Source organism: Dama dama, chromosome 28 (assembly GCF_033118175.1).
Source record: "Dama dama isolate Ldn47 chromosome 28, ASM3311817v1, whole genome shotgun sequence".
Taxonomy (NCBI): Eukaryota; Metazoa; Chordata; class Mammalia; order Artiodactyla; family Cervidae; genus Dama; species Dama dama.
This window is the reverse complement of record NC_083708.1, coordinates 48,680,339-48,708,100: the sequence shown is the minus strand read 5'-3', so window position 1 is coordinate 48,708,100 and position 27,762 is coordinate 48,680,339. Positions and strand designations below refer to the sequence as shown.

The 27,762-nt window shown below is 36.9% G+C and overlaps 1 protein-coding gene across 3 annotated transcripts; it reads right to left on the bottom strand.

Annotated features, from left to right (window-relative positions):
* Positions 1–1,915: 1,915 nt before the first annotated feature.
* COQ3 (coenzyme Q3, methyltransferase) lies at positions 1,916–24,115 on the bottom strand. Of its 3 annotated transcripts, XM_061132013.1 has the most exons (8): positions 23,961–24,062; positions 15,285–16,212; positions 13,986–14,112; positions 12,313–12,465; positions 10,406–10,505; positions 6,775–7,017; positions 3,578–3,737; positions 1,916–2,267 (listed from the first exon to the last, which is right to left on the bottom strand). In XM_061132013.1, exons 3-8 carry the CDS (start codon positions 14,042–14,044, stop codon positions 2,047–2,049), a joined length of 936 nt encoding a protein of 311 aa, XP_060987996.1. In that variant the 5' UTR covers positions 14,045–14,112; positions 15,285–16,212; positions 23,961–24,062; the 3' UTR covers positions 1,916–2,046. The 3 variants fall into 3 exon arrangements, with proteins under 3 accessions (XP_060987996.1, XP_060987994.1, XP_060987995.1); XM_061132011.1 differs by lacking the exon at positions 15,285–16,212 and having other exon boundaries at positions 23,961–24,115; XM_061132012.1 differs by having other exon boundaries at positions 13,986–16,212.
* Between the last annotated feature and the right edge of the window lie 3,647 nt (positions 24,116–27,762).

The window sequence follows — 27,762 nt, the reverse complement described above, 5'->3', positions numbered from 1 at the left end:
CCAACACTTCTGTGTAGACTTTTTGATGATAGACATTCTGACTGATGTCAGATGGTATATCAAGTAGTTTTGATTTCATTTCCCTGGTAATTAGTGATGTTGAGCATCTTTTCACGTGTCTGTTGGCCATTTGCATACCTTCTTTGGAAAAATGTCTGTTCAGGTCATCTGCCTGTTTTAACCTGGTTGTTTTTTTGATGTTGAGGTGTACGAGCTGTTTATATATTTTGGATATTAACCCCTTATCAGTCATATCATTTGCAAATACTTTCTCCTATTCTGTATATTGTCTTTTTGTTTTGTTGTTGGTTTGTTTTGCTGTACAAAAGTTTTTAAGATTAATTGGGTTCCATTCATTTATTTTTGCTTTTGCTTTCTTTGTTTTAGGAGACCGCCCCCCCCCCCCCAAAAAAAAAAAACACTGCTGCAATTTATGTCAAAGAGTATTCCACCTATGTTTTCTTCCAGGGTTACTGATTTTATGTCTAAATTAATCTCTAATACCCATACATTTTTCCCCCGACAGATAGAATGCAGAGACTTTGTTTAGTAATAAAACTAGTAGAATTCAGAGCAGGAGTCAAACTTTTAAATGAAATCCAATGGGCACTTCTGATTTTTAGTGTCCTAATTAGACATTAGCAACTGAAGTTAAAATTTCTTTTAACAGTTTAAGTTTCAGTTTCCTCCCTGAAATGCCACTGAGAACAAGCAAATGATAAGCTAAGGTTACTGGGAAGTGTTTGTCTGGTGAGCCCAATACAACAGGCATTGACAAAGAAACACAGAAGACATATGAGCTTAAAAGTGAGAAAGGCTAGGGAATTGCCCGGTGGTCCAGCAGTTAGGACTTCGCACTTTCATTCATGGGGCCCAGGTTTAAACCCCAATGGGGGAATTAAGATTCCTGAAAGCTGTGCAATGCAGCCAAAACAACAACAACAACACCACACACACACACAGAAAACACGAAAAAGGCTAGAAAGTAAAAGCTGCCTTCCTACATGAGTAGCATGCATTCAGTCTATGTCATTTTTGGTCCACACCCTCTATCAAAGTCCTTATACATTCTGGGCTTTCAGAAAAAGCCAAAGAATCATACTTCAAGAAGCATAAAAATATATTTCAAGTCAGTAACTTTAATTAAAAATGTTAGCCGAAGAAGGAAATCCTATAAATGAACTTTTAAATTAAGTTTAAAATTCCTTTCTACTTAAAAAAAAAAAAAGGTACCATGAAATACTTATAGAACTGTAGAGAGAAATATGCCCAACATAATCTGAATTTCCTGATTCTAATGTTTGATAAAACCCAGTATATATTTAACAATCAATTTGTTTTTCAAAAAACAAAAATTTATAAGAAAAAATACATTTTATCTTCCCAAATATTAGTGGTATAAAATGATATTTGGTTTTCATCAGTCAGAAGCATAACTGCCTTTAACTAAATCCAAATAAAGAAGAATGTAGATGATACAGATTGGTTAAATTAAAACATATTACAGTATATATATGTGTGTGTCCATACATGTGGGGAAAATGTTATATAATCTGTAAGATGAAGTGAAACATGTATACCCTAATTATATGACAAAGCCTTCCCAGGGTTGCTCAGCAGTAAAGAATCTGCCTGCAATGCAGGAGACAGGTTTGAATCCTGGATTAGGAAGATCCCCTGGAAAAGGAAATGGCAACCCACTCCAGTATTCTTGCCTGGAAAATCCCATGCACAGAGGAGCCTGGAGGGCCACAGTCCATGGAGTTGTAAGACGGACACAATTTAGCAACTAAATAATCATCATGTAACAAAGGGTGAGGAACTGAAACTTCTAGATCACATAAAACCTCATCAAAACTTTTTTTATCCACAGAATAATCCCTTGAAGGTAGTTATTAGATGAAACAGCAAAAGCTTTTATCTAAGGTTTTAAACCTTTTTATTGACTTTTTCTTTCAGAACCTGTCAAAAAACAAACAGTATATATTTTGTGTATTTGTAAACATCAGACTTTCAAGCCATTATACTATAGCCCTTAGAAACAGTTCATTTCTTCAGCTCTTCCTGCACACCTGGGTTGGTGGAGGCTTCAGCTTGGAGCGCCTCTGTTTCCCCCTTTAAAGCAAACTCGGCAGGCGCTGGGTGTTCCTGGAGGCTGGATTTCAGAGCATGAGCTGCATAGTTAAGGCTGGTGTTTTCACTCCAATGCCAGTAACCTGAGAAGGGGTTGTAGAGCATTCCCACCACAGTTTGAACTGACAGACCATCTAAAAAATATATATCAAACAGAGTATATTTAACAAACATTTACCTTCCACAAGCCAAGAGTCTCTACAACTCTCTATTTTTTTTTTAAAAGGATTTATAACTCAACAGACACAAATATTTTGTAACCATTACAGCTCATTCTTTACTGCAACAGAACATGATATTTGGAATTTGGGTAAGTGCTCGATAAATGTTAGCTGTTATTAGAAAATACTTGCCAACAAGTGACTATTCCAATCAAGCACCTTTAAAATATTTTTTTCAGCTCCATTTTCAACAATGTTAACTTGCAGAAATTACTACATTTCATTGAACAGATAATAGTCTTAGTAAAATCAAGTTTATTGATATACTGTTATAGGAACAAAAAGCATGAAACACACATGAGTCTAAATACTCAAAAGGAATACTAGATGCCAAATAAATGAACAGACCAGTGTTGTTACTTGACAGGAATTCAACAGAGAAATCAAGTCCTCAGGAGGTATAAAGCAGGGCTAGGAATACAGGGAGCACAAAAAAAGGATTCACAATCTTGCCTTCAAGGAGCTTACAGCCAGAAAGATGTTATAGATACCAAAATAACCATGCTACAAGGCATGCTATAACTGATATGAAACACTACATAACAAGTGACAAAGAAGTTCAAAATATAACTGACATGGCAAAGAGTTGGACACGACTGAGTGACTGATGTGCCCTCACGCGCGCGCACACACACACGCGCACACACACACGCGCACACACACACACAGGAATGAGGAAAAAGAAAACATAAGATAAGCTGATTCAAGAATGACCTCAACAGGACAAACTGAGGATATGTAAATTAAAGACATTTGTACCTAATCCTTAAACGAGAGGGCTAAATAGCCAAAAAGGATTCATTGATCGTCTATGATTTGCTTGACCCTGGGTTAGGTGCCACAGGTGAGAGAGAAGAGGTATGTAATACCTAACCCTAACTTGAAGGAATTATGATCTAGTTGAGGAGAGATAACCAACATCCAAAGAAGAGTGGCCTAATTCATTCAGTACTAGGTTCTGTGATTAATAATTATTGGCACATTAAAAGGCTTCCCTGGGAGCTCAGCTGGTAAAGAATCTGCCTGCAATGCAGGAGACCTCGGTTTGATTCCTGGGTCAGAAAGATCCCCTGGAGATGGTAATGGCTATGCACTCCAGTATTCTGGCCTGGAGAATTCCATGGATTGCATAGCCCATGGGGTTGCAGAGTTGGACACAACTGAGTGACTTTCACTTTCAAAAGTACAGTTAGGCCTTGAAAATTGGAAACATTAATACTTACTTGATTCCAGAATGCTCTCTAGCTTTTCAGGTGAAACAAACTTCTCCCAGGTATGAGTACCTTTTGGCACAATACCTGCAATTTGCTCTGAAAAAACAATTCCCAAGGCATAGGACAGCTGTGTTTTGTTGATTGTAGTAATGAATAAAGAACCATCGGGCTAAAAATAATACGAATAGAAGTAAAATTTTATATGTCAGGAATATCAACTAGATAAAAGCTTGGCTTCCCTCACCCTCCTCCTCCCTTCCAAATAATTTAAAATGCAGTTAAGATACACAAGTGTAAACAAAATATAATTTACCAAAATAGTATTTATTTTCCTCTTGGGAAATTCATTGTTATAGGCAATCCACTATAGATGCACTTACTGAGTTTATGCAACAGTGCTTACAGCTAACTTCTAAAATCATACATTACTATGACTTATGTTTATATTAAATACATTCTTTTGTACATATCAAATACTTTATAATAAAAGTATAGACATGAGATTAGGCTCCCCATCCTTGTTACATGTCCACACTGACGCTTTAACGTGTTAACACTGCCTTCTCTTCAGGGGAAGCCAAGCCTGCCTAAATTGTTTGGCACAGCACACAGCCCCACAGCTTGCACAGGCCAACAAGGCTGGTAAGTGTTCTCTGACAGAAGCATTAATGATCAAGGTAGGAAAAGCGTCCGGGCTTCCCAAGTGGCTCAGTGGTAAAGAATCCACCTGCCAAGCAGGAGACAAGAGTTCAATCTCTGGATCCAGAAGATCCCCTGGAGAAGGAAATGGGAACCATCTCCAGTGTTCTTGCCTGGGAAATTCCAGGGACAGAGGAGCCTGGCAGGCTATAGTTAATAGGGTCACAAAGAGTCAGACACAACAGAAGTGACTTAGCACGCACACATGCATATTTACTCCCACAAATGGCAAGAACATAAATGGCTCTTTTAAACATTCTCATTAGCACCTGATGGAGATAAAATGCCCCTCCAAGATAATCATATTAAGATATATGAGAAAATATCTCAAATACCACTCCAAACCAAAAATAAAAATGATGCAAAAAGGCCCTGTAATGTTGGGATGTACCCTTAAAACTAAAATATCAGACACTATTTCACGACACACTGTAACATTTCTCTGTAAAACTTTAGTATTCTAAAATATTCAAAATCACTTGTGTGTCAATTATATCTCAATAGAGTTAAGGAAAAAATCAATTATAAATATCTAATCTGTGTTTCATAAAAATCTTATTCTAAGGAAACAGTGGTGAGTATTGGTCATTTATTTTTTTTAAAAAATAAGCTTTCCATTAAAGCAGAAATTAGTTTTAAATTCCACATTGCCAGTATTTCTAGCATATGTGAAAGACTCTCCATCCATACATACTGACTGAGACACTACACAAAAAGAAGTAATTCAGGAGTTTTGCTTGGACAGGAGCTCTGCCTAATAAGGCTCATTTAAGAGGGAACGCCATCAAGAAACAATACACACTGAAGGAGGCTACGGATGCGTGGTAACTAAATGCAACATGGAATCCTGGGTTGGGTCCTGCAACAGAAAAATGACAGTGCAAACACTAATGAAACTGAACAGGGTCTGTAGTGTATTTAATAGTATAACGTCAATGTTAATTTTGTAGCTTTGAAAAATATACCATGGGCTATATTCAGGGCTAGGACTGTGGTGAGGCTAGTGAGATGCCTTGAGCCCTAAACCCGAGGGGGTGCCCCCGCTCCGGGGTGTGCAAATGCAGGGCTGGCGCTGACCAGTGAGTGCGGCCTCGGGCATCATGCCCTGGGTACCACACTTGCTCTTACCAGTTCCTACCCTTATTGGGTAGGATGCTAACAGTAGGACACTTGGGAACAGGAACACTGTGTACTGTCTTTGCAACATCTATAAATCTAAAATTATTTTAAAAGGAAAAGCATATTTTAAAAGCTCTATTTAGAGAAGGGGGCAGCAGAGGATGACACAGTAGATAGTATCACCAACTCAATGGACATAAATTTGAACAAAATCAGGGATATAGTGGAGGACAGAGAAGCCTGGCATGCTGCCGTCCATGGGGTCACTACAGTCAGACATAACTTAGAGACTGAACAACAATAACAACAAATTTAGGTAAAGGCTAAGCATTTAATCCTTTTAGCTCTTGAACTTAGGGGGTTACCTCTTGAATATATAAACAACAGAGTTGGAACCACCTTCAGAGGACTAAGTCTGTGGCAAGGTACATAAGCAAAATAATGTAATGGAAAGAATCAGACTTGAAATAAAAAGATGTAGCCTTATGTCCCACTTAAGTGCCTAGTGACTTTGACTTAAAGACCATGTGACCTCTGACATCTCTCAAATTCTGATCTTCTCCAGGTCAAAGGAGTTCAGAATGCCTGCCTTACCCTCTTCACCTGGTTGTAGGAAAGACCATGTGACCTCTGACATCTCTCAAATTCTGATCTTCTCCAGGTCAAAGGAGTTCAGAATGCCTGCCTTACCCTCTTCACCTGGTTGTAGGTAAGATCAAATGAGATCATTTCTATCAAGGGCTTCCCTGGTGGCTTGATGGTAAATAATCTGCCTGCAATGCAAGTGACCCAGGTTCCAGCCCGGGGCCAGGAAGATCCCCTGGAGAAAGGAGTGGCTACCCACTCCAGTATTCTTGCATAGAGAATTCCATGGACAGAGAGCCTGGTGGGCTACAGTCCACGACAAAGAGTCAGAGACAACTGAGCGACTGACACTTTCACTTTTCTTTCCTTCTTTTAAAGCTGGTAACTATTACACATATCATGTATGCAGAGTGACTTAACAAATGCTGGCTAACCAGTTTACGCTAATTATGATTTTTTAAAGTATTAACCCAAATTAATTTCTTAGTAATCGTCATTCAGTGCCTGTTAGGTATTTAATCCAAATTATACCAAGGGAAAAATACCACTGTAAATCTATTGTTTGTATTACAGTGTTCAATACCAACAGTTTTCAGGATCCCTGGACATCAAGATACTGGCTCTGGAAAACCCCAGGACTCAGGGCAAGCTGAGACGCAGAAATAACCTCCAGTAAGAGATGTTATCCCCAGATTCTGTCTTCCTGGTTTCAAGTTTATAAAACATTTATTGCTACAGATATATACAGATACATAACATGTACTCAAAAGAAAAAACAAGCAAGAAAACTCTGCAAGTCTTACCTTTAACACTTGAAAGCAGCACTGTATAAAGGTTTCTAGATCAACTACATGTTCTACAACTTCAGAAGCTATGACAGCATCAAACGTTTCCACAGTGTCTTTCACAATCTCCTCCAGGGAACACGTTCTGTACTCTATCCTCTTATCCAGGACTGGGTCGAATGATTTATGGTGCTGTGCTGTTTTAATGTTCTCATCCACAGGATCGATTCCAATGACTGAGGCCCCAAGCCGCCCTAGAGGCTAATGGCATAGAAAACTGTTACCCTCAGGAAGAAAACAGAACACATTAGCAATAAAAACCTTCTCAAAAAGGAGACAAGATCAAGCATGAGGGGAATCACTGGAGATCGTTTATGGGTACATGGAAGTTCAATATACCATTTTCTCTAGTTTATACATTTGATAATTTCCATAATAAAAAGCTTAAAAGTGAGAACAATAATAACAAAAAACTTACTAAGAACTACTAACAGTGAGGAAATTTTTATCTACATTCTCTAGATACATTTATAGGCATATAGTACAATATTAAAATATTTACAGAGTGCAATAAATGAAACATGTCATTGTAAAAAGAAAAATTTTCTAATATTCAAAATCTCTAAGGAACATTTTTTTTCTCCATAGTTTCTCCTGTGACTGACTAGAAATGATTCTTCACATCCAATTCTTCTTTCAACCTCTACATTTGATCACTTCCCATGACATGCCTAAGATTTTTAAAAAAGCCTTAATTTTGATCAAAACACTGCACAGCATTTATTTTATAACTCCTTAGTTAACAAATTAAAAGTGAAAATCAAATTATTTTAACTTGGAGACATAGGATCTGTAATAGTACACTGAAAAAGCCATAGAACACATACAGTAAAAGTGTACTCACTTACCATTTGATACACCTCATATTCTTGATTCTATGGGATGTATTTTCACATATTTTACATTTCCTGAAATTTTATAATTGATGTCAAAAGAAACCAGCCCACTGCCATACGAAGAACATATGCTCTATGCATATGGAAACTTAGTTATGCATCAAAGGTCTCTGTTAACATCAGTGTCGACTTGGCTGTTATGACCTTGACAGTAAGACACACCTCTGTATCTTCACTGATATTTATTTGACTCCTACCTACACTGCTACTTAAAATATCTTTCAAAAGTCTGCTTGCCATGCAGCATTGAAACAAAAAGTTACTGTGTTAATAGAAGATTACAAAATTTACTCTAAGCTAAAGCAAATATTGTTCACAGGGAGAATGAGTATTCTTCCAAGAACTCTAGAGCACCTAAAAAGGGGAGAGCCCCCGAAGCCTGCAAGACTCTTACATTTTGATATTGAAGCAAGTGCAAAAGGACAGCTTATCAGTACATTGAAACCAGTGGAAACTGCCTAATATCCTGGGAGAAAAGAGATGACATAATTTTCTTGCACTTCCCCCCTTCCTTCTTCTCACTGGCAACTACTAGTCTGTTCTCTGTATCTGTGAATCTGTTTCTGTCTTGTTATATGTATTTGTTTATTTTTAAGACTCCACATATAAGTAATGACTATAATATTTGTCTTTGACTTATTTTACTAAGTGTTAATATCCTCTAGGTCCATCCACATTGTTGTAAATGGCAAAATTTTCATTCTTTTTTATGGCTGAATAATACTACAGTATGTGTGTGTGTGTGTGTGTTGTGTATCATATCTTCTTTATCCATTCATCTGTTGATGGATACTTAGGTCGCTTCCATATCTTGGCTCTTGTAAATAATGTTGCTATGAGCATTGGTCTGTCTGTATCTTTCCTAATTAGTTTTTTCATTTTCTTCAGAAATATACCCAGGAGCAGAACTGCTCAGTCATACAGCAGTTCTATTTTTAGTGTTTTGAGGAACCTCCACACTGTTTCCTGTAGTGGTTGCATCAATTTACATTCCCACCAGCAGTGTACTAGGGTTTCCTTTTTTCCATATCCTCACCAACATTTGTTATTTGTAGACTTTTTAATGACAGCCATTCAGACTGGTTTGAGGTGATATGTCATTGTGGTTTTGATTTGCATTTCTCTGATGATTAGGGATGTTGAGCATCTTCTCATGTGTCTGTTGGCCATCTGAATGTCTTCTTTGGGAAAATGTCTATCAGGTCTTCTGCTAGTTTTTCAGTAAAGTTGTTTATTTGTTGATGTTGAGGTGTATGAGCTTTTATGTATTTTGGTTCAGTTCAGTTCAGTCGCTCAGTCGTGTCCGACTCTTTGCGACCCCATGAACTGCAGCATGCCAGGCCTCCCTGTCCATCACCAGCTCCCGGAGTCCACCCAAACCCATGTCCATTGTGTCAATAATGCCATCCAACCATCTCATCCTCTGTCGTCCCCTTCTCCTCCTGCCTTCAATCTTTCCCAGCATCAAGGTCTTTTCAAATAAGTCAGCTCTTTGCATCAGGTGGCCAAAGTATTGGAGTTTCAGCTTCAACATCAGTCCTTCCAACGAACGCCCAGGACTGATCTCCTTTAGGATGGACTAGTTGGATCTCCTTGCAGTCCAAGGGACTCTCAAGAGTCTTCTCCAACACCACAGTTCAAAAGCATCAATTCTTCGGTGCTCAGCTTTCTTTATAGCCCAACTCTCACATCCATACATGACCACTGGAAAAACCATAGCCTTGACTAGACAGACCTTTGTTAACAAAGTAATGTCTCTGCTTTTTAATATGCTGTCTAGGTTGGTCATAACTTTCCTTTCAAGGAGCAAGCATCTTTTAATTTCATGGCTGTAATCACCATCCGCAGTGATTTTGGAGCCCAGAATAATAAAGTCAGCCACTGTTTCCACTGTTTCCCCATCTATTTGCCATGAAGTGATGGGACCGGATACTAAACCCATATCAATCATATCATTTGCAAATACTTTCTCCTATTGAGTAGGTTATCTTTTTGCCTTGATGACAGTGTCCCTTGTTGTAAAAAAACTTTTAGGTTTAATTAGGTCCCATTTATTTATTTTCATCAGTGCCTCATTTTTGGGTAAAAAAAAAATTCCTAACTATACTTTTCTGAAATATTTGTATATTTTTAAGGAAGTAAAAAGAATGTATTACTTTTATAATCATAAAAATATTAAAAACATTATACTTTTCCATTTTAAAAAAATGAACAGTATTATTTCTTAAAAGGATAAAAGAGGGGCTTTCCTGGTGGCTCAGTGGGAAAGAATCTGCCTGCCAATGCAAGAGACATGGGTTGAATCCCTGATCTGGGAAGATCCCACATGCCCCGGAACAACTAAGCCTGAGGGCCACAACTACTGAGCCTGTGCTCTAGAGCCAGGCAGCTGTAGCCACGGAGCCCCCGTGCCACAACCACTGACGCCCAGATGCCCTGGAGCCCGTGCTCTGCAACGAGGGAAGCCGCCTCAATGAGACGCCTGCGCAGCTCACCTGGAGAGCAGCCCCTGCTCGCCACAACTAGAGAGAGGCCCACGCAGCAATGAAGGCCCAGGGCAGCCAAAAATAAACACACAAAATAAGTGGGGGGAAAACCTTCTCCAATGAAAAAAAAAGGATAAAAGAGGCATAAACCCACTTCTCAATTTTTTTTCCCAGTTAAAAATGGCAAGAAAGCCATAAATCACTTACTTCTGTTAACAATCCACCACCACAACCAACATCAAGAATCTTCATCCCAGACAAAGGTTTTCCTGGCTGGTGATTAGCAACTGTTTTTAAGAGATTGTCTCTTTAAAAAAATTAAAAATATATAAAAACAAATTATTAATTTTATCAATAAAGTCTTAAAAGTACATAATTTCCAAAGAAATATTAAACTGTTTTTAATCTAAGACTATCGATTTGGGGGACAAAAAATCTTATTATCAGCATAAAATGATATTATGCTTAATTTATAAAACATTTTTAGTAATCAAAAGCAGGAGGTTTAGAGTAAAGCTCTTGAAATAATCTAGTAATAATTATGACTCAATTATTACTTTAGTAATAATCTAAAGAAAACCTTTAAATTGAGTCTCCTTTAATCTTCTAAGTTAGTGGTGTTTTTATGATCACATAAACAGGCATCCAAAGCAAGTAAACTTAATTCTAAGATAATTATAATAACACTTTACCATATACACTAACATAAGCACACACATATATATACACCCATACACACACACAGATACCAAAATATCATAAGCTAAACTTTTAAGTTGGACTACTAATTATACTTGGAATTCTAATTATACTTATATTAAAATAAATCTTATATGTAATAAGGACATCTTAGAATATCTTTTATTGCTATTCAAGTTAATTGATTTCTAAGAAAAACCTACATAGTGATTAAGGAGATAACTCCGGAATGGAGTTATAATAATAACAGAAAGGACCCATTTCAAATGAAGTCCAATCTATTTTTCACACACTGGACAAAATGACTCCTTTACATTATAATTGAAATCATATTGCTCCCTTTCAATGGTTTTAATTATGATTAGAATAAAATCTAAACTTTTAACCATAATTTGGACTGCCCTGGATGGTCTTTTTTAGTGTGATGACTTCACTAAAAGAGTCACAGTGGTTGGAATAGAGTGGTTCTCAAGCTAAGTGTGCGTCAGAATCATCTGGAGAGTTGGTTAAAACATAGACTGCTGACCCCCAAGGCAGTAGGTCTAACATGAGACCTGAGAATTTTGCATTTCTAACAAAATCACAGGTGATACTGATGTTGCTAGTCCAGGGCTAACCTTGAGAACCACTGGTTGAGCTTAACAGAATGGCATTTCTGCTTTTCTCTGCCTCAGTGTTTCTGTGACCCACTAATTCAGTGGCAGTAAAAACACGCCAGTAATTTCCCTTTTGCTGCACTAATATCAACCAGCAAAACCAATCAGGAAGCTCCCTAAGGGCAGTCTGATCTGATATTCTGGGTCTATCAGAGAGCTTTGCCCATATCGGCTGCTGAAAAATGTTTAATGAATAACTAAAGACATGGACAGAAGAACGAATAAGCAATTTTATGATATGATAGGTGGGTTCTGATGAACCCTTGCCATAGCAAACTCTAAGTTCCTGAAATACATGAACTATGTTTTGAATGATGAATACCTCAGCAGTTCTTATACTCTTACAGAGTCTAGACCCCAAGCTCTGTACAAGGTTAAGTTCTCAAAAAAATTTGTTGAATTGAACTTTCTAAGTAGCATTCCTTTTATCAAACTTCCTATATGTCAAGGATGTTATAAAATGACCTTGATGCCATAGGACCATAATTCCTTTTCATATGGATTTAATTCTAATTAACTTGATAATAACCAAAAATACTTCAAGTTAATTTATGAAAGCAGTCTAGAATTTAAGTGGTGTTATTAAAAAAAACTAATAGCTTTGAACAATGGACACTGAAGAGAATCCTAATTTGCAAAGCAAACGTAAAATGCAGTGTTTTGAACCTAGGCATAAACCAAGAGAAAAATGAACTTGAAAGAAAATGAATTATTGAAAAGAGCTATATTTTAAAAGGCCTAGAATTTCTGGACTGTTACCTAATGAACGGCACCCTTAGGTCATTCATAGAGTGAAGAGGCGCATAAACTCCTTGCTCATCCCACCACCTGTGAGCCAGGGCCAGGAAGGTCTTCACCTCACTACTGTCTACAGTGGTCCGCGAAGTACTGTATGGTCTTGTCCAAGGGAGCCTAAGAGGTCATTAAGAAGAGCCAGGCAAAAATTACCATTTGAAAAAATGCAGCATGGGATATATTAAGTAGAAAGATACTCTAATCTACAATTTATTAGATTCTAAATACATATATTGTTCATTTTCTGATATTTCAAAACAAATTTTCTTATAATTACAGTGTGTGTATATATATATATATATATAACAAATTAATTTGCTTCTAAAGTAAGTTACAACAAAATGAAACTGTAGAACTTGGACTTTTGGGGCACATAATGGTAGCAGCTGTGGCAGTGGAGTAGCAGTAGTGACTGTTTACTGACCACAGTTCCTGAAACACAGTGGGTGCTCAGGAAACGTTTGTCAAATAAATAATCTGAAGGGGAAGGGCTACAAGAGTACACGGTTCACCTAAATTTTTTTAAAAATCAAATGGGATCAAATAGGGACTAAATAGGGATCACACAGACACTACAACAGGTCCCATGTCAAAGCACACGATAGAAAAATCCCCCAGAGGTTCTTGGGTAACAGAATAGGTTGTTAGGTTAGCATAGGTAATGACATTTAAATTTGTACTATGTTTTTCTTAGCTACACAGAGTACATTCTATACTGATTACTCACTATCCTTTTAAGAATTAAATGTCACTCTTCTTTAATATTATCTTATGAATATTACCCTCTTTTTCATGCTTTATGCAAAGCCTGGGTAATGAAGGACTAACTTACAATAGATAACAGCAGGTGGTTGCTCAGTTAACCAAGAATGATTTTACAGACATCCAATCTCAAAGGAACTCATTCATTTATGAGAAGTAGAAGCATGCATTTGGAAAACAGAGCTCATACCATAACTCTAAGCAATATTTTTCACAAGGTTAGAAATTGGTTTATAATATATGAATACATGAAGATATCACTTTGATTCAATCTTAATACATAGGATGTATACTTAACCACTATATATTTATGTTGCATCCAAAACATTTATGATTTAAGCACTGTGTTATTTGTGTCCTGTCATAAGGATATTAAGAGGAAGTAAAAGTAGTTCTCCAAGGAATGTAGTCTTACATTAAAAATGAAAGCTATCACTGAATATGGATGAAAAGTGAGCACTGTATTTATACTATATCCAAATTTTCTGTGGGTTTGAAATTTTTCAAATTTAAAAGTTGTTGGAAAAATAAGAATATTTAAATAAACAAAAGCTACCTCAAGGCCTTCCCTGGTGGCTCAGATGGTAAAGAATCCACCTGCAATGTGAAAGACCTGGGTTCGATCCCTGGGTTGCGAAGATCCCCTGGAGGAGGACATGACAACCCACTCCAGTATTCTTGCCTGGAGAATTCCATGGACAGAGGAGCCTGGTGGGCTAAGTCCATAGGGTTGCAAAGGATCAGACACGACTGAGTGACTAAGCACCTTACTCAAACCACATGAGTTATACTGACAGTTTATTAAACACAATCAATACAAAACTGTTACTGTACATTATTGTGTAAATATTTGCCACAGTAATGAATAAACTTACCTATAATTTTTCATCCAATTCAGGCAGGCAAAAGTCATGCTATAGGATTTGAACCACATGATTTTGTTTTCATTGAAAACCCATGGTTTAATTTGTAGAATCCAACTGAGCTGATTCTTTGGATAAACTGAAAAAAGAAAACTAAACGTCTAAAGAAAGCATTGTACAGTGTGAATCCCTGGTATGCATGTAACTGAAGAAACTATTTTATATGGCAATCTTGTATTACAATTGACAAACAAAAGGGTCTTTTCCTTAATTTTGGATTTTATGCTAAATTATAAAAAAAAAATCTTGCAGTCTGCTATCTAACTCTAATCAGACATTCCTGAAATTATAATTAGCAAAAATAAGTAATGCCTATGTTAAAGTTTTTCATGCATTTGTTTTTATATCCATATAATGCTGTATAAAATTATTAAAAATTACATTCAAATTAAAACTACATTACCTTTTAAGCTAGGGTAATATTAATTTTGAGATTATTTATCAAAACTAGTTCAAATTATCTTACTTTCATGTTGGCTACATGAAATTGGTTTATACATACGCTCAATACTCTTTACAGAGGTAAAAAATGTGCATATATATATATAATGTATACATATGTATATATAATATATATATAATGTATAATACATATATATATCCTAAAATAAATAGTCATCCAGTTTACAAGTTCCAATTTACACAAGAGCCTACTTCATGAATTACTCTGCAGCAAAACATTCAGTTGTTCAATAAACATTTAAACAAAATAGACCTTAGAGCAAAGAAAACTACTAGGATATTAAAAATTTAACAAACAAAAGAAGTCAGTGGTTTCTACACATTAACAATGAACAACTAGAAAGGAAAATTCAAAATGTTCTTTCATTTAAAATCAGCCCAAAAAAGAATACTCCATTGCTGTATAAATCCAGCAAAACATGTTCAGAGGTCTGTAATCAAAAACAACCTAATAAATGATGAAACATACAATGTTCATGGAGTGGAAGATTCAACAAAAATCTTCCCCAAATTCATCTATATGTTCAACACAATTTCTATCAAAATTCCAACAGTCTTTTTTTGGTAGTTATAGACAAGCTGATTCTAAAATTTATATAAAAAGGCAAAAGAGACAGAATAACTAAAACAATATTGGAAAAGGTGAATAAAATTGCAAGAATCAAATACTCAATTTTAGGACTTATTACAGAGCTACAGTAACCAAGGCAGTGAGGTACTGGAGGAGAGACAGACTCAAATGTCAGTGCAAGAAAAAAAGTCCAAAGAGAGACCAAAAAAAAAATTTACCCGACTGATTTTTTGACAACAGTGCAAAAGCAGTTCAAAGGAAGAATGGTCTTTTCAATAAACGGTGTTGAAACTATTAGATGTCCTCAACAAAAAAGAACATTTAGACCTAAATCTCACATCTTACACAAACCTGAACTCAAAATGATATAAATGCAAAATCGTAAAACTTTTAGAAGAAAATACAGTAGAGGATCTTCACGCCTTCGAGTTACACACAGAGTTCTCATATCTCACACCAAAATCACAATCCATAAAAGAAAATATTGATTAAATTGGATTTAAACAAAATTCAAAACTTATGCTCTGCAAAACACCTTGTTAAGAAAAAGCAAAGTCAAGTCACAGAATGGGAGGAAATATCTGCAAAACATATATCCCATAAAGAACTGGTATCTGGAATATATACTCTAAACTCAACAGTAAAATGAAGCAAAAACAACAAATAAAAATCTCGCACAGAAAAAAACAAAACAAAATAAGCAATCCAGTTATAAAATAGGTCTGGGTATTATAAAATGGGTATAAAAAGACATTTCATTAAAGAGGATCAGTCAGTCAGTTCAGTAGCTCAGTCATGTCCGACTCTTTGCAACCCATGGACTGCAGCACACCAGGCCTCCCTGTCCATCACCAACTCCCGGAGTTGACTCAAACTCATGTCCATTGAGTCGGTGATGCCATCCAACCATCTTATCCTCTGTTGCCCCCTTCTCCTCCTGCCCTCCATCTTTCCCAGCATCAGGGTCTTTTCAAATGAGTCAGCTCTTCGTATCAGGTGGACAAAGTACTGGAGTTCATCAGCATCAGTCCTTCCAATCAATATTCAGGGCTGATTTCCTTTAGGACGGACTGGTTGGATCTCTTTGCAGTCCAAGGGGCTCTCAAGAGTCTTCTCCAACACCACAGTTCAAAAGCATCAATTCTTCTGTGTTTAGAAGAGGATATACAGATGCAAATAAGCACATAAAGAGATATTAAGTATCAACAGCCATTAGAAGAATGCAAACGAAAGCCACTACATACCTCTCAAATTGGCTAAAATTTAACCATCCTTGATATGACCAGGTGTGGATGAAGATATGAAAAAACTGGATCTCTTATATATTGCTAGTAGGAATGTAAAATGGTACAGACACCATGAAAAGGAGTTTAGCAGTTTCCAATAAAGTTAAACGTATTTATCTTGCAGCTTAGCAATTGCATTCCTGGGCATTTATCCCAGAGAAGTAAAAATTTAATCCACACAAAAACCTGTACATCAATTTTCATAGTAACTTAATTCATAACAGCCCCAAACTGGAAACAATCAAAATACCCTACAGTAGATGAATGGTTAAACAAACTGTGGCATATTCATATCAAGAAATACTACTAAGAAATCAAAAGGAGTTAACTATAGATACATGCAGAAAGTTGGATGGATTTCAAGGGTATTTATGCTGAGTACAGGAAAATTTTTTCAAAAAGTATATATTGTATGATTCCATTCATATAAAACTCTTGAAATGGCTAAATTATAATGGAAATAATAATATAATGTAACAGAAAACAGATCAAGGTTTAAGGTTGCTGGTAGGATTTAACTATAAAGGAGCAGTACCAGGACTTTTGTTGTGATTATGGGACAGTTCCATATCCTGACTGTGGTGATTATTACACAAATCTCTATGTGTAGTAACACACAGACCAAAGGAGCACATGTTAGGGTGGTGAAATCCAAATAAGGGCTGTAGTTTAGTCAATGGTATCACACCAACGTCAATTTCCTGGCTCTGACAATGTATTGTATTAGCCAAAAAGTTCGTTTGGATTTTTCCATACAACGTAGTGGAAGTCCTAACAAACTTTTTTTTGCCAGCCCAATAATATGGTTATGTAAGATGTTATCACTGAGGAAATGGGTGAAGGGTATATGGAAATTCTCTGTATTATTTTTGTATCTTCTCATGAGTCTAATTATTTCAAAATAAAATTTAATTAAAGAGCACAAGTGCACACTACAAAATGACTCTCCTACTCCTGACTATATACCTACCCAATTTTCCTCTCCAGAGGCAACCAATGTTACTAGATTTGCTTGTACACATCCAGATATTCTGTACATAGTTTATCTTCATATATCAACTTCTCTCCTTTTATACAAAATGTAGCACAGTATACTCATTCTTCTGTACCTTGCTCTTTTCATGTACTGATGTATCTTTTTTTTTTCCATTTATTTTTATTAGTTGGAGGCTGATGTATCTTGAAGATTTTTTATATAATAGAGCATAAGAACTTCCTCTTTTAGAGTTACACAGTAATCTACCATATGGTTATATTTCATCACTTATTTAAGCAGTGCTCTACTAATGGATGTTTATTTAGGCTATTTCTAATTTTGTGCTACTCCAAAAACATAAGATTGAATTACACAGGTAACTTCATACATTTTTGAGACTACCTGCATATAAAACCCCAAGAATTGTTGTGTCAACTGGCATGTGTATTTATAAGTCTGTAATTTCCTTCATAGATGTTGAACCAATGCAATTCCATGGGTAATATGAGATTCTAGGGATGGTTTTCCCACAGTGATTATATGTTGATAGCCACCTATGCAATGTATTATCAAACTTTTTTATCTTTGTAATCCAATAGGTGAAAATGGTATCTCAGTAGAGTTTCAATTTATCATGAGTGAAGTTAAGTGTCTTTTTTTTAAGTTTAATGGTGCTATAGGCAAAGGGTTAGTCACTTAGTTGTGTCTGGCTCTTTGCGACCTCATGAACTCTAGCCTGCCATGTTCCTCTGTCCACAGCATTCTCCAGGTTAGAATACTGGTGTGGGTTGCCATTCCCTTCTCGAGGAGATCTTCCCGACGCAGGGATTGAACCTGGGTCTTCTGCATTGCAGGCAGATTCTTTACCATCTGAGCCACCAGGGAAGCCCCCAATAGTGCTACGGTCTGAATAATATCCCCTCCAAATACACATGTTGAAATCCTGACCTCCAAGGTGATAGTATTAGGTGGTGGTCTTCGGGCAGGATTAGGTCTTAAGGATGGAACTTTCATGACTAGATTTAGTGCCCTTATATAAAAAGACCACAGAGAGTGAAAAGGATCTACCTATGAACCAAGGGAGTGAGCACTCACCAGATACCAAACTTTGGACTCTGTAGTCCCCAGGGCTGTGAAAAATAATGTTGTTTATAAGTCGCCTAGTCTGGCATTTTGTTGCAGTAGTGGAACTAAGACAAGTGGTCATTTATATTCCTGTCTTGCCTTTTCATAGTCTCTGAACATTCTTCTCCTGAGATTTTTGTTTTTAAAATTTTCTTATAGGACTTTACAGTATGGCCCAAATTAACATCAATGTTCTCAAAAAAAAAGTTTGTGTTTCTAGACTTCTGCTCATGTTATTCTCTCTTCCATCACTGCTAGCTGTATTACTTTTTAAGGCCTAGGTCAGCTATCACCTCCTTTATTTCTTTAGGTAGGTAAATGAGATATTAGAGAATTAAGTGGGACTTTCCCGATGGTCCAGAGGTTAAGACTTTGCCTTCCAATGTAGGGGGCGTGGGTTCAATTCCTGGTTGGGGAAGGAATGCCAAAAAACAAAATGTTAAAAAAAAAAAAAAGAAGAAGCAATATTGTAACAAATTCAATAAAGACTTTAAACGTGGTCCACATCACAAAAATCTTTTTAAAAAAGAAGAGAATTATGAAAACTGTGATACATAGATAAGAATTTACAGTTGACCCTAGAACAACTTTGGGGGTTATGGATGCCAAGGCATGCATGCAGTAAAAAACCCAGGTATAATTTTGTTGACAGCCTTCCATATTAGCCATCCTACATTCTTGAATTTAACCAACCTCAGACAGTATGGTAACTGGAGTACATATTTACTGAAAAAAAATCTGCATTTAAGAAAACTGGTGCAGTTCAAACTTCTATTGTTCAAGGGTCAACTGTATAAGGTATTATCATGAAATTGAGCCTCAAATATTTTAATGTAGTCCTTGATCTCTAGCCAGTGATGACCCCTATCTCCCTCTCACCCCATCTCATTTCTGGATAATTAGGCCTTCAGTCATCAGTATGGCCAGAATTCTTAACAGCCTTAAAAATCGCTTTGCCATAACAGAGAAACTAATCAAGTTTGTATTAATAGAATGCTAACAATTCCTTCTTTTTTAAAAAAAAGAAAAATTATTTGGCTGTGCTGAGTCTTAATCATGGCATGAGTAATCTTTGGTTGCAGCCTGCAGGATCTAGTTCCTTGACCGGGGATCAAACCCAGGCCCCCTGCATTGGGAGCCTGGAGTCTTAGCCATTGAACCACCAGGAAGTCCCATATCAATTCCTTCTTTACCTTGAAACTGTGACATTCTTGTATTTGAAATTTCAAAGGAATGGGGAAATTTTTCATTTTATTTATTCAAAAAGTCATTTATCAGCACCTCTCGGGTACTAAGCTAATAGCGCAGGAGCCCTCTACCCTGCCAATGTTGTAGTTCCGGCATTCATCATTGTCTGGATTACTCTTAGGCCTCCCCGAGCCTCCACTCCACTTTCTACACAGATGCCAAGTGTTATTTCTTAAAAACAAGTCTGATTATGTTATTCCTTTAGTAATTTCCCACTTCTTCAAGATAAAGTCAATCCCAGGAGGTGTGTGTGGTCTTTCACGTACTTGTCATGACCTACAATGTCTCCTGTCTTATCCCTGGCCATTCTCTGCCCTCACTTACAGCCCTTTATCCACACCATACTTCTCAAGCAGCACCCTGCAGTTTCTGAGAAACCTCCTCACAGATACTCAAGCTGGTCCTCTGGCCACTCCAACTTCTAAAACTGGACAACTTTAAGACAGCTTCTTAAATACCTTAAGTTTCCCTGACCCCAAATTTCTTTTATGTCCACTCCCCAAAAAAGCAAATGTTTACACTGTATGTTTTCTAAATTTCTGATTATAAAAGACATACTTACTGAAAAATTACAAAAAGTATATAAAGAATGATAAAAATCATAGATCACCAACTCCACTTCACATTATCACTGCTAAAATTTTAATGTATCTCTATTCTTGCTATATATCTCCAAGTTCATAATACAAGCTGCTTTGTAGCTGATTTTTTTTTTACTGTTTTTAAAATTGACATGTAGTTAATTTACAATATTTTCTTCATTTCAGGTGTACAGAAAGTGACTCAGATGAATATATATATATATTCTTTTACAGATTCTTTTCCATTATAGGTTATTACAAGATACTGAATATAGTTCTCTGTGGTATACAGTAGGTTCCTACTGTTAATCTATTTTATATATATATATATATGAGTGTGTATATGTTAATTCCAAACTCATAATTGATTCCCTCCTACCCCACTCCTGCTATCCCTTTTGGTAACTGTAAGTTTGTTTTCTATGTCTGTGAGTCTATTTCTGCATATTGTAAATAAGTTTCATTTATGTCATTTTTTCAGATTCCACATATAAACAGTACCATGTGATACTTGTCTTTCTCTGACTTACTTCACTGTATGATGATCTCTAGGTCCATCTATGTTTCTGCAAATGGCATGATTTCTTTAAAGGTGGAATAACATTCCATTGTGTATATATACCATATTTCTTTATCTGTTCATCTGTCAAAGGACACTTAGTCTGTTTCCATGTCTGAGCTATTGAAACAGTGCTGCTATGAACAATGGGGTGCATGTTTCTTTTCAGATCAAGTTTTTCTCCATATAAATGCCCAGAAGTGGAATTGAAGGGTCCTTGCTGCACTTCTTGAACACAACAGACATGCCTCCACCTCAGGGCCTCTGCAACTGCTGCTGTTGCTGCCTGGCATATCTTTTCCACGTTATCAACACACCTCACTCCTTCATCTCATCCACGTTCAAGTACATCGTTTCATCCCTGATTATCCTTCTGACACTGAAACCCCTCAACCCATATGCAAGATCATATGGTAACTCTATTTTTTGTTTTTTAAGGAATCTCTATACTGTTTTCCATAGTGGCTGCCCCAATATACATATACATTCCCACCTAGAGTGCAGGAGGCTTCCTTTTTCTCCACACCTCTCTAGCATTAGTTGTAGATCTTTCTTTCAATCATGGCCATTCTGACTGGTGTGAGGTGATACCACATTGTAGATTTATATTTCTCTAATAAATAGCAGCAAATTTGGAGTATATCAGCAAATTTGGAAAACTCAGCAGTGGCCACAGGACTGGAAAAGGTCAGTTTTCATTCCAATTCCAAAGAAAGGCAATGCCAAAGAATGCTCAAACTATCGCACAATTGCACTCATCTCACACACTAGTAAAGTAATGCACAAAATTCTCCAAGCCAGGCTTCAGCAATACATGAACTGTGAACTTCCAGATGTTCAAGCTGGTTTTAGAAAAGGCAGTGGACCCAGAGATCAAATTGCCAACATCTGCTGGATCACTGAAAAACCAAGAGAGTTCCAGAAAAACATCTATTTCTGCTTTATTGACTATGCCAAAGCCTTTGACTGTGTGGATCACAATAAACTGGAAAATTCTTCAAGAGCTGGGACTACCAGACCACCTCACCTCTCTCCTGAGAAACCTGTATGCAGGTCAGGAAGCAACAGTTAAAACTGGACAAGGAACAACAAACTGGTTCCCAATAGGAAAGGAGTACGTCAAGGCTGTATATTGTCACCCTGCTTATTTAACTCATATGCAGAGTACATCATGAGAAATGCTGGGCTGGAGGAAGCACAAGCTGGAATCAAGATTGCCGGGAGAAATATCAATAACCTCAGATATGCAGACACCACCCTTATGGCAGAAAGTGAAGAAGAACTAAAGAGCCTCTTGATGAAAGTAAAGAGGAGAGTGAAAAAGTTGGCTTAAAGCTCAACATTCAGAAAACAAGATCATGGCATCGGGTCCCATCACTTCATGGCAAAGAGATGGAGAAACAGTGGAAACAGTGGCTGACTTTATTTTTTAGGGCTCCAAAATCACTGCAGATGGTGACTGCAGCCATGAAATTAAAAGACTCTTACTCCTTGGAAGGAAAGTTATGACCAACCTAGACAGCATATTAAAAAGTAGAGACCTTTCTTTGCCAGCAAAGGTCCATCTAGTCAAGGCTATGGTTTTTCCAGTAGTCATGTATGGATGTGAGAGTTGGACTATAAAGAAAGCTGAGCGCTGAAGAATTGATGCTTTTGAACTGTGGTGTTGGAGAAGACTCTTGAGAGTCCCCTGGACTGCAAGATCTAACCAGTCCATCCTAAAGGAGATCAGTCCTGAATACTGATTGGAAGGACTGATGTTGAAGCTGAAACTCCAACACTTTGTCCACCTGATGTGAAGAGCTGACTCATTGGAAAAGACCCTGATGCTGGGAAAGATGGAGGGCAAGAGGAGAAGGGGACAACAGAGGATGAGATGGTTGGATGGCATCACCGACTCAATGGACATGAGTTTGGGTGAGCTCCAGGAGTTGGTGATGGACAGGGAGGAGTGGTGTGCTGTGGTTCATGGGGTCGCAAAAAGTCGGACACGACTGAGCGACTGAAATGAACTGAATAATTAGCAATATTGAGCTTTTCATATGGTGGATCTGGATCACCCAAATGTCTTCCTCAGAGAAACGTCTATTTAGGTCTTCTATAACTTACCTTCTTAACATTACATTTAATCATTTACCACATGGCTTCATTTTGATTTAAACTATGGTATTTATTGAGGCAGCATTATTTTTCACTGTATTGACAGTAACACCTTTTTTTTTTTTAACTGGCTGGGTCACAGCTTATGGGATTTCTGTCCTCTACCAGGTATTGAACCCTGTCCACGGCAGTGAAACACTGATATCCTAACCACTAGGCCACCAGAGAACTCCCACAACTTATCAATCTACTGGAGGCCTTTAAGTTTCCCAGTTTTTGTTCTTTATAACCTGATCTTAGCTCCAACTAACATTTTATTTAAAACGACCTTTAGATATCACTTCTTTAAAATTCCCAGTGCCTCGCATAGAGTATTTGTTAAATGAGTTTCATGCAAAGGATGCTTAACGTTCTGGTTAATACTGGGAGTTAAATAATCAAACTGTCTTCTACAAGCATCAGGTTCAGTGAGTTTTTTTTACCTTATTTTCGCAGTTTGTTGAATTAACCTATTCATCAAAAAACAGTATAGCTGCCTTATACTCTGGAGGAAAAGGGGGGGGGAGGGGCAAGATAATGTGCAAATAAAACACAAATACAAGACAATAAATAAGTATAAGACAGTTGGTGTCCTTTCTCGCGGAGGCAAAAGAAAAAAGGCTGAAGACCTTGCGACTCCAGCAGGCAGTTTGTCGCCGGCTCCTAGGGAAGGAGCTCAAGAAAGTTAAGACAAAGGTCAGTGAATATATGGCGGCGGACCGCGCGGCCTTCGCTCTCCTCCGCCAGGACCACTAGGCCTCAGCTACTTTTCCCAGCCTCTGGGAAAGGGAGGGTAACAGCCTAGGCCGGGCGTTCAACACACAGGAATGACCAGCGCAGAAGACACAGAATTTTGGCCCAGCCCGCGCGGACCGAGACAGCGGGCCGCCCTCTACCGCGCCTGCGCAGGTCAGTCCGCTCCAAGGGCTTCGCGAGCGCGACACGCACGCACACACACACACACACACACACACACTCACCCGCCGACGTAGTTAGGCGAGAAGAGTCAGCCTGTGTGCTCCGGTATCCCGCTCTGAGTCCTCCTAAAAATCGCCTCCCGGAGGAGCTCAGCTTGCCTCCTCCCCACATCACGACAGAACGGATACGCCTCTCTTCCGGTCCCTCCCGCAAAAGATCCCCAACAGAAAGGTTCCGAGAGCCATCTTAATCATGGTCACTGTGATGGATATTATAGATGTGTGGCTGTAATTACTGTTCACGTTCAATGTCAAACTAGGCATTCAGTTAGACTACAGAATGCTTGCATTATCATGTTTCACTATGCCTATTCCTGTATGACCTCTCAAAGCAGCCATCAGACCACCTCCAAGTAGCCACTTAGAGCTGTGTGAGCTAGCTTTTATTCCTATATAGCTCTAATTATTTCATACTTGAGATGCCCCCCAAGGACATTTATACTCCTATCTATAAGACACTGACCCTAAGAGAATCACAAAAGATCTGAAGCATTTCTTTCTTAAGGCGAATATTGTCCCCCCCCCTTTCAAGGCACTAAAATGTCAGAGGGCCCGAAATCTAAGTTGAAAATTTTATTTTCCGTGAGTGACCTGATAATATTCCAGACAGAGCACACAGTATGTAGCAGAGAACTGTTAAGTCACTCAGGCTAGGCAACTTCACTTAATGAGAACAGGCAATCATTTACATTTTACTTCTGTGTAACAGCCTTTCCTTGGGTAAGAACAATGATAAATTTCCAACATTAAAGGCAAAAAAAATCATTGTACATTTTTTACCGGCAGGGTCAGATTGGTAAAGGCTTCTGTGAATTAGTGAAGTCTACTGCTCAGTAATGGTCTTTCCCTTATGGCTTCTTACTAAAATATTGACTACTTCCTAAGTGGTTTTAAATTTATCAGTTGTCTTCAGAGCGCCCCTCTCAATATATTAATACATGATCATCTCTCCCAACTGAAGGTAGAAAGCTCTGCACAGAACATTTATTAGCACATGTTCTATTTGCTGGAGTGAGATCCGAGGAAAAAGCAAAGTGAAAGTTTGCTTTCACACCAGTTCGACAACAAAGGCAGTGATTTGCCTTAATACCAAGAGAAAACAAAGTCTCTTGAATACCCACTGGTTTGGTTCAGTTAAGCAAAACTAGCTTACAGAATTTTTCTCTACAAGTAGCAACAAAAGGCTTTTCCAATGATGCTTAAACACAAGTTGTGCTGGAAGGACTAGCAGCTATGCGATGTTATGTTTGTCCTTGGGATTATTTCCCAGATCATGTCCATGGTCTCACCCATGTTGTAAACTGGAATCCACAGTTAATTTTGCTATAAAACTAAAAATCTACTTAATATTTTGAAATTCAATTTTATAGCTTTATATAAACTTTTAAAATCCAAGTTAAGGGTAAAGTTCTCCCTTACAGGGAACAGCTTTATCTCTTTGAAATAACTCTACTACATCCACTCAGGTTTAACTGGTAAATTTTTGTATTTATAAAATTCCACACAAATTGGTAATTTTATCTTAACATTACCAAAATCAAAATAGGAGACAGGAAAACCCTGTGGGTGACACCTAGTAAACCTTTAGGGTATAAATGTAACTCATCACACATGAGTTACTTTAAGGGCTATTAAGTTATTTTAAACCCATCTTCTCCTTTAGGTTTAGACATTACAAATTCTACTTAAAACTGAAGAATTTAAGGATTAGCCCTGTTTAAGACCTTACATAGTTTAAGAAAATTAGTTCCACAGTGATTAAGTGATTTGCCCAAAACCATCAAGAAGCAGAGCCAGGACAATCCAAATGAATTTAAGACTATTTGCACTACAACACCATGCTTTGTACAGGTTAGAAACTTTAATAATTTATAACTACTATTTATACTTCATGTGTTTCTTCGAAGAAAGAGTAACTCAGACATTAAAAAATAGATGATTTTTGGAAAGTTTAACTATTATGTATAATACCATTAGAAATAGATGCTTTTAAAAAAGACATTTTACAAGGGTAGGAAACATGTACACTGAAATTCCACACCAATCTTTATTTATACTTGGGGCCTCAAACAAATCTTATAATTACCTCGTCCAAATTACATGTCATTCTCTTAATGGTGTGGTTTACCCCCATTGCACAAAAACAAGTATGATTATTAATACACTAGAAATATTTTAAAAGAAAACCTCTTAAGACAGATTTTTATTAACCAATCCAGACAAATAATTATCTCAAAAAATTAATCTATTAATTTTCTGGTGGTGTCATTTTAGAAAAGATTTCATAACCAAATTACACATCTAATTAATTTACGTATAAGTTTTAGCATTCACATCCCAAATCATGGAAGCCCTATTTTTTATAAAATCTTAACCACTCAAGGTAAACATACTTCATTACATGTCAATGAAATGATGAATTTTCTAAACTGAAAACCCAAATATCTAGCACTGATATATCTACTAATAATCATATACATCATGACTATGCTTTTAAAACTATCTACAGATTTAAATGATAAGCTGGTATATTATGGCAGAGTAAATCAAACTGTCAAATACTACTTTTGGCTCTAGTTCACATCTTGCCCAAAAATGTGCATATCATAGCCAGAATTTTTCTGTAGAATTTTATTTTGAAAATATTATTTCACTTGAAGATTGTTCTAAAAAACATTTTAAGATATGAAAATGTTATACAACTTATTTATTACAAATTAATCAGATAATTAGTTCTGTAATTAGGTACACGGTGTTAGCTCATCTACATAAAAAATATTGCACATTTTCCTTTATTTTGTATCCAGATGTGACTGATGTCTACACTATATAGAATTCCAAACTATTTAAAAGTACTGTGTGAAATGTCAACTTTATAAATATCAGAACTAACTGCACTGTAAAACAATCATTTTGGTAAACATGCATTTATTCACAGTTGATTTGTTTCTCCAAGATAAATGCATAACTGCTCAGAGTTATTTAAGAACCTGTGTAGAGGTACAAGAGCACGCTACTGCAAGTCTATTTCTACCTTCATTTTGAGGAAACACTGATCTTGGCAAAAACCTGGCTTGCTTTCAAACGAACTATTGCTGGTAAGAAGGCATACTTTAAAACTTTTCTGTGATCTGCACCTGCTCTTTCCTTTTTAAATTAAAATTTAAAAGCACTGGTTTTCAGAGGTTTATCTACTGTGGCACAAGTGAGTAATCATATAAAATGGACCCTAGAAGCAGTTCAGCATTTCAGTGCCTGCAGAGCCTCATTTTATTTGTAAGTTATGACTGCCTTAAATTGCTAGACCACTCACTGATCATAGTTTTAAGAAAGTGACAAAATCAAATCATTTTATAATGTTATGAAATTGACACAAACCTGTATAACACAGTATTCCTCCACTGTGCTGAGGTCATATTATACTTTAAAAATATAAATAAACATATTCAATTGTGAGTTTTAAATTCTATAGTAATCCCAAAGTGTTTAAAATACACTTTAAAACAGAAGTGGTCACTGCAGAATATAGTTCCGGACTTGAATTGCTATTAGTGTCAAACACAATCATTCCTTATAAATAATGCTAGTGGTGCACTGGTCTGATTGATTCCAGCAATTTCATTAACAGGAGTGAACCATACTTTATACACAGAGAATATATTACTTGAAAATCCCCCAAAGAGGAAAAATTTAGAAAGCTGTCAAATGCTTCCAAATGAAAAGTAAAGATCTGTTTCTGGCCCTCTTCTACACCCTTATAGTTGGAATCTGACAAAAATCCATGGGTACAATTTACAAACTTTGA

Bases quoted from the DNA above. Each gene is read 5' to 3' on its own strand.
- COQ3 (XM_061132011.1), bottom strand. From the start codon at position 24,069: ATGTGGGGAGGAGGCAAGCTGAGCTCCTCCGGGAGGCGATTTTTAGGA. The intron at 12,466-13,985 runs GTAAGTTTATTC...ATGACCTCTTAG, and splicing joins AATTGGATGAAAAATTATAG to GCTCCCTTGGACAAGACCAT. The intron at 3,738-6,774 runs GTAAGACTTGCA...TATTATTTTTAG, and splicing joins GCTGCTTTCAAGTGTTAAAG to CCCGATGGTTCTTTATTCAT.